Raw genomic sequence first — 15,854 nt, forward strand, 5'->3', positions numbered from 1 at the left:
CTATGTTAGGTCACCAATAACTGTGTTTATGAACCCAAACTGGTAAATACTGTAGCTGAAAAATACTCTTCAATACTTCAAAGTTATCACTAGACTATTTACCCTTTTAAGTACTGATTTTAAATTACACACTGTTTTTAAAATAAGCTCCTTTTCATGACTGCGAGCTGCTTCAGGTTGGATATGCACTATATTTTATGAAGCAGAAATAAAAGTTGGTTTCTTTTGTATCTTAAAAACCTCAGTAGAGGGAAAATGTTCTGTCTATAAATATTTTAGACAATTTCTGAAATGCTCTGCAGGATGCTACTTAAATTTTAGAGTTGGTAAATGCAGATTTGCAAATCAATTATTTTCTGAAAAATACGTCAGTGTGACCTAGTGATCTTGCTCCCTGTTTTCTTCATCAGGAAGATGGAGGATAAAGGTGTGTATAATAATCCTTGAGCAACATGTTGTCTGGCTTTTGATATCATTTTGTCTGTGAAAGATTGGTTCAAATTTGTTACACACACAGCAGAAAATACAGAAACAATTTACCACCCTGTTGTGAATTTTACCATATCTTTCAGTAATGATGCCTGAGACTAACAGAAGGGTTTGGGTAGAATTGTGCTAGCCAACACAGTGAGGAGACACGTGGCATTTAGCAGATATTTGCAGTCATCAAGGGGAAAGGTTATGTCAAAACCGTTGACAGTCTCATTCTGAAATTTTCTCATTCCCACTTATACTATAAACTGCTTGTCAGTAAATGCTAAGAGAAATTTGGCCTTTTTCTGCTGTTGTACAAAGAATCCAAAATCTCTCATGTGAATGAGTTAGCTGTGCTAAGGTAATTAGAAGAGGCAGGCAGACATTTTTCCTCATTTTGTATACTAGGTCCCCGAGTGAAAAAGCAGTTAATTTCCAATGCTCAAAGTTCAAATAAACACAGCAATTTATACCGAGTTTCCATTTTCTGTCTGCCTGATCTACCAGATTTTCAAAATACAACAGGACAGGTTTTAGCGATTTGAGAGACGACAGCCAGGAAAAGGCATTACAACATATGAGAAAAATTGATTGCATCGGCGATTCTCCCAAGTTCACACAGTGAGCTGCTCTCACGGAAGAAGTCAGGGAAAGCCTGTAAGGATGAGTTGTGGTACCCTGCACCTGGTGGTACCTCTCTGTGGCAGCTGCGCACAGTCATGACTTCTCCTCATCAAATGGCATCATGGTTATGCCAGGAACAGAGGAGTTGATATCTGGTTTGTGCACCGTGATGTGCATATACACAAGCACTTTGAACATGCCTTTGAACAAATCCTTTGCCCTTTGGGGGTTTTGGTATCGCTTCCTTAATGATAAACCAGGGAGTGTTGCTGGGGAAATCAGTGGACTGGTATACATCGCAACCACTTTGAAGAATTTTTCTGCTTCTTTCCTGCTTCAGTTCTGGTGAAAACACAGCCTTAGATTTGCTAAAGGGAGAAAGAAGAAAAGAAATATGATCAGATAAAGCCACCAGCTCCATTTTCTTCTGAAGCTAGATAATATAGAGCAGTATGATTATTCTGCTGTGTATATCCTTTAATCTTTCCTATTAAAGATGTTCAAATGTACTACAGAGTATATATAAGTAATCGCTCAGGCAAGAATAGGAAAATTCATTTCTATATCTAAGGTATACAACCTTTAGGAACCTTCTCTTTTGATAAATGAGTATTTGAGTACTGCTTGCAAATTTGGTTTTAGAGTATTTTCACGATTAATTGATAGAAAGCTATTAATGCCCTAACTGTTAGAGTGCTACCCTGAGAAGGAGAGGTTTCAGTTCCTTCATCTGAGTAGGTATTTAATTCTCAGTTTACCAAATTATAAGTAAATGTTCCAACCACAACCCAGAGAAAATGGGGCAGCCCCATTAATTCCTGTTTTGTTGAATCCAACCCACTGTTTCCTTTGTTTTTATTAAAAATAGTGAAAACAAAAAGTTTTCTAAGAAGTGGAATTCTTCTTTATGATAGAAAATAAGGGCATATGCTTAACAGGAACTAAATGCCAGCTTCAGAGTTTACACTTTGTACTGGCCCTCTGGCCCTCTGTTTAGAAATCAGTTTTAACTTAATTTGCTGTCTTGCAAGTACTGTATATGCCTTTCTCTTCATACCTCTACCCAATCTTATTGAGAATTGTGATTTGAAACACTAAGAAATAAGTGCCAAGATTAGTTAGAGAAGCTTACAATCCCTTTCATCATGTCCCAGAGGCAAATCTGGAGCCTCTTCCAGATTTATTCCATGATCCTAAGCAAGGGTCTGGCACCAGAACCTGAAAGCTGCTGAGCTCTTCCTGGACTGTCCACGCAATCCTGCTGCTGAAAGTCCCAGTAAGTCAGGAGATGCTTGGGTGATTTCCTGAAGAGTTGCTTAATACTCTTGCAGGAATCTGCCAGTGGCGTCTGCTGTCTCTAGAAGCCAGGGATTTCACAGCTTATGACCTCTGTTTATGTATTGGGTAGTCAAGAAAAAAAAGGTATTTGCAAAAGGTGTGATTTTTATTAGCTAAGTAATGTTCTGTGGCTGTCAAAGGTGTTGATTTTACATATTCAGTGCTACACACTTGTTCCATCATGTTTCGGAAACAAAACCATAACTGCAATAACTCTTCTTTCCTCTTTTGTTCCAGTTCCGCCTTTCATTCAGCCTTTTGAGTTCCCACGGTTCTCCATTGGGCAGCGGGTCTTCATTCCTTGCGTGGTGGTCTCTGGGGATTTGCCCATCACAATCACCTGGCAGAAGGATGGCAGGCCGATCCCAGCCAGCCTTGGGGTGACGATTGACAACATCGACTTCACCAGCTCCTTAAGGATTTCTAATCTTTCACTGATGCACAATGGGAATTATACCTGTATAGCTAGAAATGATGCAGCAGCTGTGGAACACCAAAGCCAATTAATCGTGAGAGGTAAGTAGATATAATTATTTTGAAGGGCACCAATTAAGCGGAATTAATCAGTATTTTGTAATTACATCTGTTTGATGGGAAGTATAAAAAAGACGGAAATATGGTAATCCCTCTCTTCATAACAGAAAGCACACAGAGAAATAAAGCACAGAAACTAATATAACTTTTTCTGTCTAAAAGTCTCAAAACTAATCAACGACAGTGGAATGCACAGGGTGGATGGGGGAGCCACAGGATTTACTTCCTTGAAAATTTTTGAGGCACAAGCCCATTCACTGGGATCAAACCTTCTAAATGGTATCAAATTCTTCTCTGTTATTGTTTTCATAGAATGGTTAGGATTGGAAGGGACCTTAAAGATCATCTAGTTCCAACCCCCCTGCCATCAGCAGGGACACCTTCCCCTAGACCAGGTTGCTCAAAGCCTCATCCAGCCTGGCCTTAAACACTTCCAGGGAGGGAGCATCTACAACTTCCTTGGGCAACCTGTTCCAGTGTCTGACCAGCCTCACAGTGAAGAACTTCTTCCTAATACCTAATACCTAATCTAAACCTATCCTCTTTCAGTTTTAGTCTGATTATCTCAATTTTCTATTTTGATCAGCATCTCATATAATATTATGTCAGTAAAAAAGAAAAGCATTAATGTTGACTTCATGGGGAAAAGATTCTTCCCCGTTACCATGTTGTTCTTTTTCTTATTTGTGTTTATGACACAATTAGCATGATTCATTTGCTCATGCTGACTTCAAAACATTTTGCCATGAAATAGAGGTGAATATATTTTTAGTAAGAAAATGTGGAAAATATGTGGATATATGTGGAAAAGACCTTTTAGAGAGATATTTTGCCTTCAATAGCTTTTACCTTTCAAGTCACACCTTAGCCAAGTTCCCTAGAGATGATGCCTTATGACACACTTTCAAACTTACTGTGCAAGACTTCAACAAAACTAAACTGCCTCCTTTCCTTGATGAAAGTTTTTCAAAGTGTTTTAAATTTCCATTTTTAAAAAATAAGACAGCTATACTCTTCCTTCTCCACCATCTCCCTCTTGCTACCAAACCATTAGACACCTCAGAGGAAGAGGGCACATACTGCAATATTGCAAATAACCCTGGTTAGTTCTGCCTGTTGCAGATCACTACATCTTAAATCCCCTTCAGTAAGTTTACCAAGGCAAACCTTAAAACCACTCAAGGCTTTTTGCCATCTCTTCCAGGCTTTTTTTCTCCCTCAAAAACTCATTTGAAGCACAACTTTCTGCACAGCTTTTCCTTTTAAGTCAAACCTTCCCACTGTCCCAGGACTACCCTTGATGGATTATTCCCATTTTCCACTTGTCAAATATTTTTTTAATGCAAGTGTTAGAAAAACACAGCAGCAGATAGGTCCATTGCTTTTTCACTAGTTTTGATATGAATATTACTTTAATGATTAACCCCCCCCTGCTTTTAATCATGTATTATTCAATACAGATGTCTATTACTTTCCCTTTCTATTCAGTAATTCTTAAATTAAGTGGTTTAATTGTCTACATGCATTTAATTATTCTTTTCCTAAGCTGTTCTGTTAGCTTTTAATGCATCATTATAATAGTAAAATATTTTCCTCGCCTTCTCTTTTCCTGAAGAAGGGAAAACTGACAATCTCCCATCACAACAGGCAGTCTACGGGCTATGTCTGCCCTACACAGAAATGCTGTATCTAATAACAACTGAGATCCTACCTGATTTGCAGTTATACTCAGTGCTTGTAGTGATGGGAATAAATCACTTTAACAACTATGTACGGGTGTGGGTTTCCATAGGCATTTAATCAAAACCGGGATGGTAGAATGATCTCCAGAAAAAAAGGGGAAAAAAAAAAAATCACATAAGTAGAACCACTGAAAACTGGCCCTCTGCAAACACTGTCTATCCTTTTTTCAGCACCAAGATCCATGAGGCTATAACAGCTCTAGGGAGCCCATGTGTAGGGATTTCTGCTCTGGACCCCACTGATTGGGGCAAGTCCTACCTTCCCCTAACAGCGTCCCCACTCTCCCTGCCTTGCCTGGAACACAGCGTCCCTGCCTTCTGCTGTCAGTGGGCAATTTCTCTCCTGGTAAGCCCCTCGCTGGCCTGACCTCTGTTCCCTGGACATGTCTGCCTCTTGCTGCCATGTTTGGCATTAATTCATTTGCCCTCCTTGTCCAGGGAAGGAGCTCTGGGGAGCCTGCTCTTGTATACCTTTCATGCCATTGACACCAACAACTCTATTTTCCCCCTGTGTGCTGCTGCTCTAAGTGCACATCCTGACGAGGGCTGGCTCTGCCCCAGCAGTGAGATGACAGCTATTGGGTGCATGTGCTGAAAGAATATCCTTATAAACACACGGCCATGATAGAGGATAGCTTTTTACTCTGTTTTACTCAGAGACTTGGAGCCTTTGGAGTCCTAGTCCTGCAACTTTTTAGAAGGCTATGAGGACTACTTCATTCTTCCCCTCTTGCTTATCTTTCTACCCAGCTAGTCCTCTGCAGCAGCCTTCTTTAAGCCTCTCCTCTCCTCTCCTCTCCTCTCCTCTCCTCTCCTCTCCTCTCCTTTTTCTCTATGCCAATTTAAATGCTAATGTCTTAATCAGTTTGCATATGCATCTGGGATAATAGTTCTTACTCAGCGGGAAAGGGGAAAATATGAAGTTTGATCTAAATTTTCTGCCAAAATACTGGTTTGACCTCTTTTAAGTAAAGACTCGCTTTCCTGCTCTCTATTTCTTCTTCAGGCTTTCTGATCATGTCTTTTTTTTTTTTCCTTAGGTGCTATATAACTGAAATATAATATTTTTCTAAATCAATTAAGCCGTTTTTTCTCCAAATAAGGGGAGAAGAAATAGTGCTTAAGTTTCTCTTGTTTCCAGTCTGTATTGGTTTCTCAGCAGTTTGCTTTAAACTTACATGTTGGTTTTCCTAAATGTCAAGGGTTGTGTTCTGGGAATATCTTATTTATGTGAAATGTGTGCATTTTGATAAGAGAGTAGACAGTGAACGGGAGAGGAAAGTAAAGGGAAATATGACTGTTTCCCACAAAGTTCCTTTTTCCTTATGTATACTGTCATTTTATTAATTTAAAAAGTAGACTTAAAAAATGGTTAACTATCATGTTTCCAGAATAAGTAGGAGTCCATAATTTTACAGTACACAGGTAGTTAGAAGTGTAATCTAAATCCACCCAGTTCATTGCTATGATGAATCAAGAAACACAGGCCAAGTACTTGTTCCTATTTGAACTATTAGTGAGTAAACAAACTTCTGCAGAATCCATACAGCCACATAAATTCTTTGGCTTTACAACTTGAGGTTTTTTTTTTCCTCAATATTTTCTCTGTCAGATTGCATGTATCTGCTATTTTTTAGCATTCATATTTTTCTGTTAAGTTTTAAGTCTGCTAAATAAATTTCCTATATTCTTCCTACCAATATTATTTTTCATATCTAAGCTGCACTGCCATTTTGCCAGGAGTATTAAAGGCAAAATTAAAACAAGCACTTAAAATCTGTGGGCATCTTATGGTAAATCTTCACTGCTTTCCCATTATTTTGTGCTCTATAAAAGCAATCAAGTGGCAATAAGGAACCCTAAAAATACCTAACCAGCAAGGCTGGATTTTCCCTACCTTAAATATCAGAGGAAGATGACTGGCTTCCACAGAACTTCCTTGCAGAGCATCACATAGGAGATGGAATGCACCTGCTGAGAGAAAGAAAGTGAGAGGAGAAAGCTTTTGAGAAGCTGTGCAGCCCTGGGTAAGATGATTTTAGGACAATCTCAGCTCTCCCTGCCACGAGTTTTTTTATAAGGACCTGGAAATGAGACAGAGTCACATGCTCTGGATATAGATTTGTCAGTACATTTCTCCACAATTTATTAGTCAATTTCAGACAAACTGGAAAAGGGAAAAATGCCTCCAGTGGAGCTGAAAGCCTAAAAACTTAACAAAAAGAGGTGATTGATTAGAAACATCTTTACTGAGTGTAATACTAGACTCAACCATGAGATACAAGTCCACAGAAAAGCAGTCTTGATTAGTCGTAATGCTTATGGAATATCTTTTAAAAGCTCATTAATTAGCCACTGTGAGAAGCCTACCATCCTCAGTGTATCTAAGGACTGCATGTAGACAGTCCAGGTGAGTGAAAACAAGGCTTTAGTTCTCAAAATCTTGTGCTCTGTCAGATCCTGGCCTGTAATTTGTCTGGAAATGCCTCAAAAATTTGCAATCTAGAAAGGTTTCTTAGAAACTCTTAAAGCATTATTATTTTGATTATTTTATTTCTTGTTGCACTCTTGGTTTGCTAGGCATGCTAGTAAGAGAAAGGTAAAAATAGGATTCTGTCATGAAAGCCATCCATAGAAATTAGGAAAATACCTTCTGTCAACTACTAACATCATCATGAGGAATTAATTAAGGCTTTATTAATTAGGGCTGTCTTCTACAGAGTGATTAAAAATCTATTACACTTTGTCATATGTTACTCATTTCTGTAGGTTTTCCTAAAATGGGAATGAAGTAATTATGAAATAAAAAGCAGTGAAAAATATTTTAATTGGTAAAAAAAAAAAAGCTCATAAATGTATTATGAGTTCAAAATTTTTCGTATGCTCTCAAAGAATTCAAAGATAGTAGTGGTTGCATAAATCATGATTTTAAAATTCCTGTTAATGAACACATCATAAGCTAAAATTGAGATAAGGTCTTTAAATACCTAATAATCCCCCTTAATGCATTTAGTACATTAAGTATAAATGTGTTTTCATTTTGTGCTTACCAGGAACATCGAATATCATTAGATAGTTAGGTACCCAATGAGGAGTCCCTGAGCCTTGAATCTTCCAGATAGGAAGTGAGCATCTGTCTGCCTTCTGATGTTTGGTGGTGGTTCTGGTGTGATGCAACAAATGCAGTTTGTGATAGAAAAGCAGGGGTAAAAGGTCTATGGTAGTAGCTGGTGTCAAAACTCATTTACTCTATTTGCTGGTGTTTACACTGTGGCTTTGAAGATTACTCTTGAATGATTCACTACCTATTTAATGTTCTCATTAGACAAATCTGATCAACAGAAACCAATAGGCACTGTCTCATTTTGCAAAAGTACATCTTTTTTCTTAAGCTACATAGCAAATGGTTTCACTAAACCAGCTAAATCGACCCCTTAGGTTCAATGACCAAATTTAATAACTGTTCATCTTTGCTAGTACAGTGTTTGATGATCTCATTCATTAATACAGCAATGGTTGCTTTGGCTGATTAAATTTCTTCCATCATTTTGACACTATGATCTAAATGTAAAGTACAAATGTAAAATGTAAAAATGAAACATTGTATTCTGGGCCAATGTCACTGATTATTTCTTAACTCACTCCAGTAGCCCACCAGAGGAGCTCATCTGAGGAGTCTTCATAATTGCTCTCCAATGTGGTGAACTAATTGCTGTACTTGGGAGCCAGAAGCACTTGCATATATTTGAAGTCCAGGAAGGAGTGTGCAAGTTTGTCATCTGGTCCCTGGCATAAAGCGCAGCCAGAAAGAATTCTTGAATTTACATAAAACAAAATTTAATCAGGGAATGTTATCATACACTTATTAATTGATTTTAGTTAGTAGCTTGTAAAGTTCATCATTGCGAGCAGCGATGGCACTGGTAAGCAGTATCTTCTTAGGGTACAAACTCATATTTTATCATCTTACCAGGACTGTTTCACACAATGAGATAATAAAAGTATTTTCCTTCCCTTAAAATGGCACTATGACATTCATGTTATCTTTAACATCCTATTCTGATTGCTCTCATCCTTTGTTTTCCCTGAGAATGCTAGTCATAATATTGACTGAAAACACCTTTTTTAGGTCCTTTGAGTTCAATCATTAAATAATTTGCATCTGTCAACTTATTGCTCCTACACTAAACAATTCAACAGCTCATTTTTCGTCACAGATCCGTGGGCTGCATTAAGTGAGAGCCTAACAGAAACTCACTGTTAAAGCAATTTTAAATGTCCTCCTTTATGGGCTCAAGGGACTGTGATGCTGAAACAAGGGTGATAATAAAAGTAGAACTGTTCACTCATATTTGAGCTATTTCAGAGCGTTTAACTTCTTAAGGGGCAGAGGAGGCCCACATCTCTATGACTAGAGAGAGAGGAGGAGAACTAACTGCTTTCTTTTATCCATTAACTGTACTTAAGCATATCAGACAAATTAACTTGGTTAAATTCTTATTAAGCAGCTTTTCTTTAAGGGATAATGAATTCCTGAAAGATAATGAAAAACTGAATGTAGTTTTATAATCTAAAGCTAAGTATCAAAATCTTGATCAAGTAGTTAACTGCATTGTCTTCCAAAATATGGTAGCACCTAGCACTGAACAAGTTATTTATTTGAAATAAAATTGAGAAGTGAACTATCAATGAGGAATAAAAATGTAAGGTCTCTGTTTACTCTTTAATGATTTCTATAAGAGAAAAATCCTGTGGTTTTACCTACAGAATACAAAAACAATTGAAAGGTCATTGAATGAGTAATTTTGTTTTACTGTAGCATCTTTTCTGATTTCTATTGGCAATCTTAAGACTAAGTGTCAGGGGTTCATGTCTTCAAAATCAGAGCAGCAGTTGGCATTTTTATTAGTAGTCCTAATGGAAGGCCAAAGCTTTACTGAATATAGAAATTGTTTCTGTTACTGGATGTGAGAAGAGTTTTTGCCAAGTGAGGTTGAAACATATTCTGTTTATGAAGCAGTACAAGGAAATTGTATGATCTTTAATCATGCACCTGGTTCTCGAGTTTATATGGCAAAATTTAATTTCCACAGTTACCATTCTGCTATCATTCTGCATTAGAAGTAATGATTAAAAATGAGAATACCAAGAATATATGCATTAAAACCTATGTTTTATATATGTGTATATATATATATCCAAAATACAGTTAAATCAATATGATAAAAAGCCCCGTTCAGAGCTTGACAGTGCTAAAGGCACAACACATCTGACAATATCTGCATAAGTTCATTAAAGATACAGAAGGATGCATTTCAATAGAAATGCTCAAACAACAGTTACACTTGACATCCATTAATTTTTCTCTATATATGCCCAAAGAGATTAGACAAAAATTTTATTTTATCAGGCAACTTTAATGCAAATAGTATTTTAAAGGCTGATTGCCTTTAATCCATGCTAGGCAATCTTGCTTAACTTCTCTGGAACTATCTGCATATACCTATCCATTTAATATAATAAATTATTTCCTGAAAGATTAGCACATTTTACCAGTGTCATCCATAACAAATGAAGAACGTAAAGAAAAAGCTTTTTCAAAAAGAAGGATGTGGTGGTTTCAGCCACAGCTAAGCCCATGTGGTCCTTCACTCATTCCCCCAACCCCAACCCAGTAAGATGGGGAAAGAAACACAACAAAGGGTCCATTTGTTGAAATGGACCTCATGAGTTGAAATGGGGACAGGGAGGACTCACTCACCAATTATGGCCACAGGCAAAAAAGACTCAACTTGTAGAAGAAAAAATCAATTCAATTCATTACAAATCAATCACAGTAGCACAGTGAGGCATAACAACCACATCTTAAAACACCTTCCCCCACCCCTCCCTTCTTCCCAGGCTCAAATAACTTTGCTCCTGATTTCTCTACCTTCCCCCCCAGAGGCACAGGGGTCAGGGAATGGGGGTTGCAGTCAGTTTGTTTATGTCACTCATTCCAACATAAGGTTCCTCCCACGAGCTAAAAGAGTTAAGGACTAAAGTGTTCCAATGTGGGCCTTTCAGAGTCACAGACCTCAGGAGGATGCTGTGCCATGTGGCACAGCTCCTGGCTCTGGCATGGGAATGTCCACAGGCTGCACACAGGTTTCTAGTCCAGCGCACCTCTTCCGCCCCTACTTTGTGGTCTTCTTGCTCATCACGAGCACTCAGCGTAGTCAATAACTGCATCCTGTTCCAGCGTGGAGTCTTCCATGGGCTACATGTGGGTACCTGCTCCACCGTTGAACCTCCGTGGCTGCAGGGGGCCCTCATTTACCTCCCCCTACTCTTCTGCATGCTGATCTGCATGTCTGAGGTTCTCTGTCTCCTCCCCTCCTCCCTTCTTATGTCAAGGATGCTCTTTTTGTTCAGGCCCATGGTCTTTTATTCAGGACCATGATCTCCTGATGGCTCTCTCCTTCCTTGCCAAACTAGTTCTCCCCCTCATAAGTATGGATTCAAAGAAGCATTTCCCTCTTGCTATCTGGCTCAGCCTGGGGTGGAGTCAGGTCCCCATTGGAGTTCAGGGGAGCTTTGTGAAGCTGAACAACAGAGATGTTTTTGTGGTTTGGGTTTTTGGGTTGGGTTTTTTTTTTGTCTACCCTCTTTATGGATAAGTAGCTCATAATTGATTTTTCAGAATTTGTGAATACAAATTTACTTACAGTTACAGAGGTGAAACAAGCTGATGTCAACATGCTGAGTTATATAGAATCTAACCTATTTGTACAACTAATTGTACTTTTCACCTGCTTTGCAAAATAAGTACTTTGGAATGCTTTTGTGTTTGGTGATAAAATGAACATGGAAGAGTGAGAAAAGAGCTACCGAAGCAAATGTCTTCTGTGAATAGATAATTAGAACAGGGTGGGTGATTGCCCAGGGCTGCTGTTGCCAGGATTTCATGTTTGATGCTTACCTATCATGAATTAACATAACATATGATTTATGTTTGTCAGTGTGGCAGCCATTTGGAAAGCTGAAATCATTGACAGCAGTAAATATCTTTTTATACAAAGGGGTCTCTTGCCTCTATTGCTGTTAGTTCCTTCTATTTCTTCTAACTCTGTTCCAAAAATAAGCTAAGCTTCTTTGTACATATTTAGGCAATAAACAGCTTTGTATTACAGCTATAGGTTTCAATGAGCAAGAGGTCCAGTTAAAGGGATTGTTTGCTCTCCAGAAGATTGTTCTCATCTTTTAAAAAAACAGTTGTAGCTATGAAAGTGGAAAGAGAAAACTGGAGAAGAGTCTGGATTATGGAGGCATAGGGAGGAAGGCTCAAACCATTGTGAGGTAGGTTCTCTGTACCTGGAAAGAGCATCTCGAGATACTTCCAACTTTCAGCAGTCCTGTCCATAGTAACACTGGCATCTCAAGTTTCTCAAGGAAAAGTTGGGATTCTGGTATAATGGGGAGTTCTATTTGCATAAACTATCAGAGTGTATATCTGAAGAAAATTTAAAATTATATCTTATATCATTGGTCCTTCTGCTGTGCTTCTGTGGTGCAGTTTTTCTGATGTATAAGCGGTACTGTATGCATGGCCATTACGAGCTTCAGGTCCCATGGCAAATAGTCACTGTACTGATGATGCTCTTCTATGCTGCCTTACATTTACTCATGCTACAGACTCTCTCATACTCCCATTCTTAATTTCTGGCACTTCTGGAGAGGCAGATCATGGGACCTGATTGGGGTTTGGGAAGATGGGCTAGGTTAGGGGGAGAAAGGGCAGCTAGGCCCTCTGTTCTGCCTCCCCCAGCGTTCAGACAAACTCAGAATTGGCAAGTCCTGTGGACCTGGGCACCCATGAGGTTGTGTGTGTGTCACCCTGTGCATACCTGCATTGGGGCAAGGAAAGCAAGCACCTATTAGGATTTCTCCTTTACTGCATTAGATCTTAGTGTATCGTGATACTCAGTTTGAGAGGAAAAAAAAATCTGTCACAGGCTCAGTCACCTTACTACATTTTCTCTGAAGCACTGTAAGAAATAATAAAAAGAATAACATATGGGTTAAGGGCACAAATAATTTACTTTTTTTCTCATGTACTTACTTCTTCATACTCTGAACCAAAGAACAGGAGATCAATGAAAGTATGTGACTTTAACTGACTTTAATACTACCATTTAGCCCCTTTAATTTTCAATAACTTCTGTAGCTCTTTCACCACTCTTCACAGTTTTCAGCTTTTCTTTCAAACTTTTGCCAGATCTTCAGGTTTTATTGAGACATTGACATTCAGTTTTGGGCCTTCATGGTAAACTGTAGATCTAGCATTGTCACAAGTTTTCTTCGCTGTGTATCTGTATTTGGAATATGTAAAGCTTTTCCTTGAGATGAGCATCTCTTATTTTATTTATGTATAAATACAGATGTACTTGCCTATGTCTGGAAGACTTATTGCAGTGGTTCTATCCTTCCTTAGAATAAGTCTAATAATATGTATACATTGATGTCCATACATCTATTCCAGTAACAATTTTTCTCTTCAACTTAGTGCAAGCAAATTATGTTGAACCTTTCTGTGACTGTTTGGAAAGAAAAGTCCTGTCAAAATTTATGATTCAAACACCCTAATTTTAATATGAAGTTATTTGATTTGTATTAAAAGCTGTTATTCTTTGAGGCTGTTTATGCTACATAATTTAATTCTTTTTCTAAAGCTTATTAGTTTGCTGTCATAAAAAACAAACACAAAAAACTTCAGTTGTGCAACAACTGTTGTACTTCTCTCTTTGTTTGAAAGCATTTCTTTTCTGACCATGACAGTTTGGTTTATCTGGTACTCTATTTTATAGCCTCTACTATGGAGAGATTTTTATTAACTTATTTTTGTATCCTATCAAGACCAGGGCTTTGCTTGTGCCTGGCAAGGAATACATTGAGACTGTGCACAGAAAAAACCCAACAACGTAACACCAACTTTACTATGTCACTGGATCACCAAAACTGGTTTTAATTTTTTCTTTCTGCTATGCAATATTATGCCTCCTTATTTGTCTGGTCTTCCATTTTGAGCTACCTGATAAGTTGCACAAATTTTCATGGCTCCTTTTACTTACTCCCACAGTACCCCCCAGGTTTGTGGTTCAGCCCAGTGACCAGGATGGGATCTATGGAAAAGCTGTCATTCTCAACTGCTCGGCAGAGGGTTATCCTGTTCCTACCATTGTCTGGAAGTACTCAAAAGGTAGGACTCCTCCTGTGTAAAGGAAACAGACTTGCTGTCTCTAACGAATAATGACAGTGATCAATACAGACACCCCATAATTAGCAAGAATCTATTGTTTTAAGTCCTTCAGACTTAAAGAGGCTTCGGGCACATGCTGAAATACAGGAGTCTCCATTTAGTGTAATAAAACTGTTTTTTACTCTGAGGGTGACTGAGCACTGACACTGGTTGTCCAGCAAGGCTGTGGAGTCTCATCCTAGGAGATATTAAAAAAAACCATCCGGACATGGTCCTGGACAACCAGCTTTAGGTGGCCCTGCTTGAGCAAATGGTTTGGACCACATAACCTCCAGAGGTCCTTTCCAACCTACACCAGTCTGTGATTCTGTGATTTATGAGCATTTAGTCCTCTTACAGATATATCAATGCTGTTGTGTGTGATAAGCTGCTGTCACTGCTCAGAGAGGACTTCGAATGCAATAGCAGTAACTGTGCATGTGAAGAGTAAGAAGCCTTTGTAAACCGTTATGAAAAATTTTGACCAGTTGTTGCTATCCTCAGGAGTATCAGCCCTTTCCCTTCTGTGAATTTCAAATTGTCCCCAGAATTTTTCATGTGAAGAAATACAAGAAGTGAGTGCTTGCATCTGTCTACTTGGGCAACCCATTGCAGACAGGCAGACTTAGAGCTAGAGTTAGAGCTAGAGTTAAAGTATCAAAGAAAAAAATAGATGTGGTTTTCCATGTTACCTAGAGTTTCGTAAACAAAGACCTAGAGGTCCCTTGAGTATGCTATGTTTACTACAACAGACATCCCTCTTAGTCATAAGAAATTCATTTGGTGTATGCATTAGGGATGCATACTTGTATGACTGTTCAGCTGTAATTGTGAATAATTTATCAGCCTCTAAATGTACAACAAATGTGCCTTTTTACCCATGAGCAGTCTGAAAATTGTCTTTCATTTTCTCTCTCCCCCTTTCTGGTTCTTACACTCCTGCTTCACGCTCTTTTTGCACCTTTGCCTTTAACTTGGGCAAATTATTGCTACTATTACATTCCAAAAACCTTTTTATTTTCCATTTAATGAATTCAGTTTTGGCAAAGAACCATTCCGTTTGTTCTGGTGATGTCAGAAGCCATTTGTATTTCAATTGAATTGAGCCTCTAAGAACAGGAAGCTATAATTTCTGCCTTATTTTGAAAAAAAAAAAAAAAAAAAAGAGATACTTTCCTTCCTAACTAACCTGTTTCCATGGGGGTCCTGCTTTAGGTGCCGGGGTTCCTCAGTTCCAGCCGATTGCATTGAATGGTCGCATCCAGCTTCTCACAAATGGCTCCTTGCTGATTAAACATGTGCTGGAAGAAGACAGTGGATACTACCTCTGCAAGGTCAGCAATGATGTGGGAGCAGACGTCAGCAAGTCCATGTACCTCACTGTTAAAAGTAAGAACTGAAACACTTCTCTGTGATTCAGATATTACTACTGAGTGAAAAGGGCTTGTCTAATGCATCTTTAGTTTGAAGGGAAGGTGAGGAGGGAGGGTACGGGTCAGTTTTGTTAGTTTTAATTTAATGTTGGTATTCAGCTGCATCTGGTAGCACCTGGAAGTTAGTATGGTTAATAATAAACATTGTTTAGTAGAGGGAGAAAAGGGAACTTCAAGATTAAAAGGATTAACATCTCATTTCAAAAATTTGTATCATGTCTATAAGCTACAGCTAAGTATTGAAGGGGAAGTAAGAGAATTCTTTGGTCAAGGGCAAAAAAACAAAAACAAAGGACAAATACCCACAGCAACTGTTACAAATCTCAAAAGCTGAAGAAAATACGGATTAAAAAGTCTCTTAATTAATTCTCAAGATAACATAGATAGATACTATATGTACAATTTCAGTAGATACCATAACATACTATATTG

General features: G+C 38.3%; 1 protein-coding gene across 1 annotated transcript in view; it reads left to right on the forward strand.

The window, feature by feature from the left end:
* The window catches only part of LOC104522928 (Down syndrome cell adhesion molecule homolog), a gene marked incomplete at its 3' end in the record, with an annotated part of 37,508 nt that extends 22,130 nt beyond the window's left edge, over positions 1-15,378 (forward strand). Inside the window, exons 7-9 of the mRNA XM_029084345.1 lie at positions 2,674-2,952; positions 13,831-13,950; positions 15,205-15,378. Coding sequence (XP_028940178.1) covers positions 2,674-2,952; positions 13,831-13,950; positions 15,205-15,378 — 573 coding nt within the window. The remainder of the gene's footprint in view (positions 1-2,673; positions 2,953-13,830; positions 13,951-15,204) is intronic.
* Between the last annotated feature and the right edge of the window lie 476 nt (positions 15,379-15,854).

The sequence above is a fragment of the Antrostomus carolinensis genome, unplaced genomic scaffold (genome assembly GCF_000700745.2).
Source record: "Antrostomus carolinensis isolate BGI_N321 unplaced genomic scaffold, ASM70074v2 scaffold8403, whole genome shotgun sequence".
NCBI classification, from domain to species: Eukaryota; Metazoa; Chordata; class Aves; order Caprimulgiformes; family Caprimulgidae; genus Antrostomus; species Antrostomus carolinensis.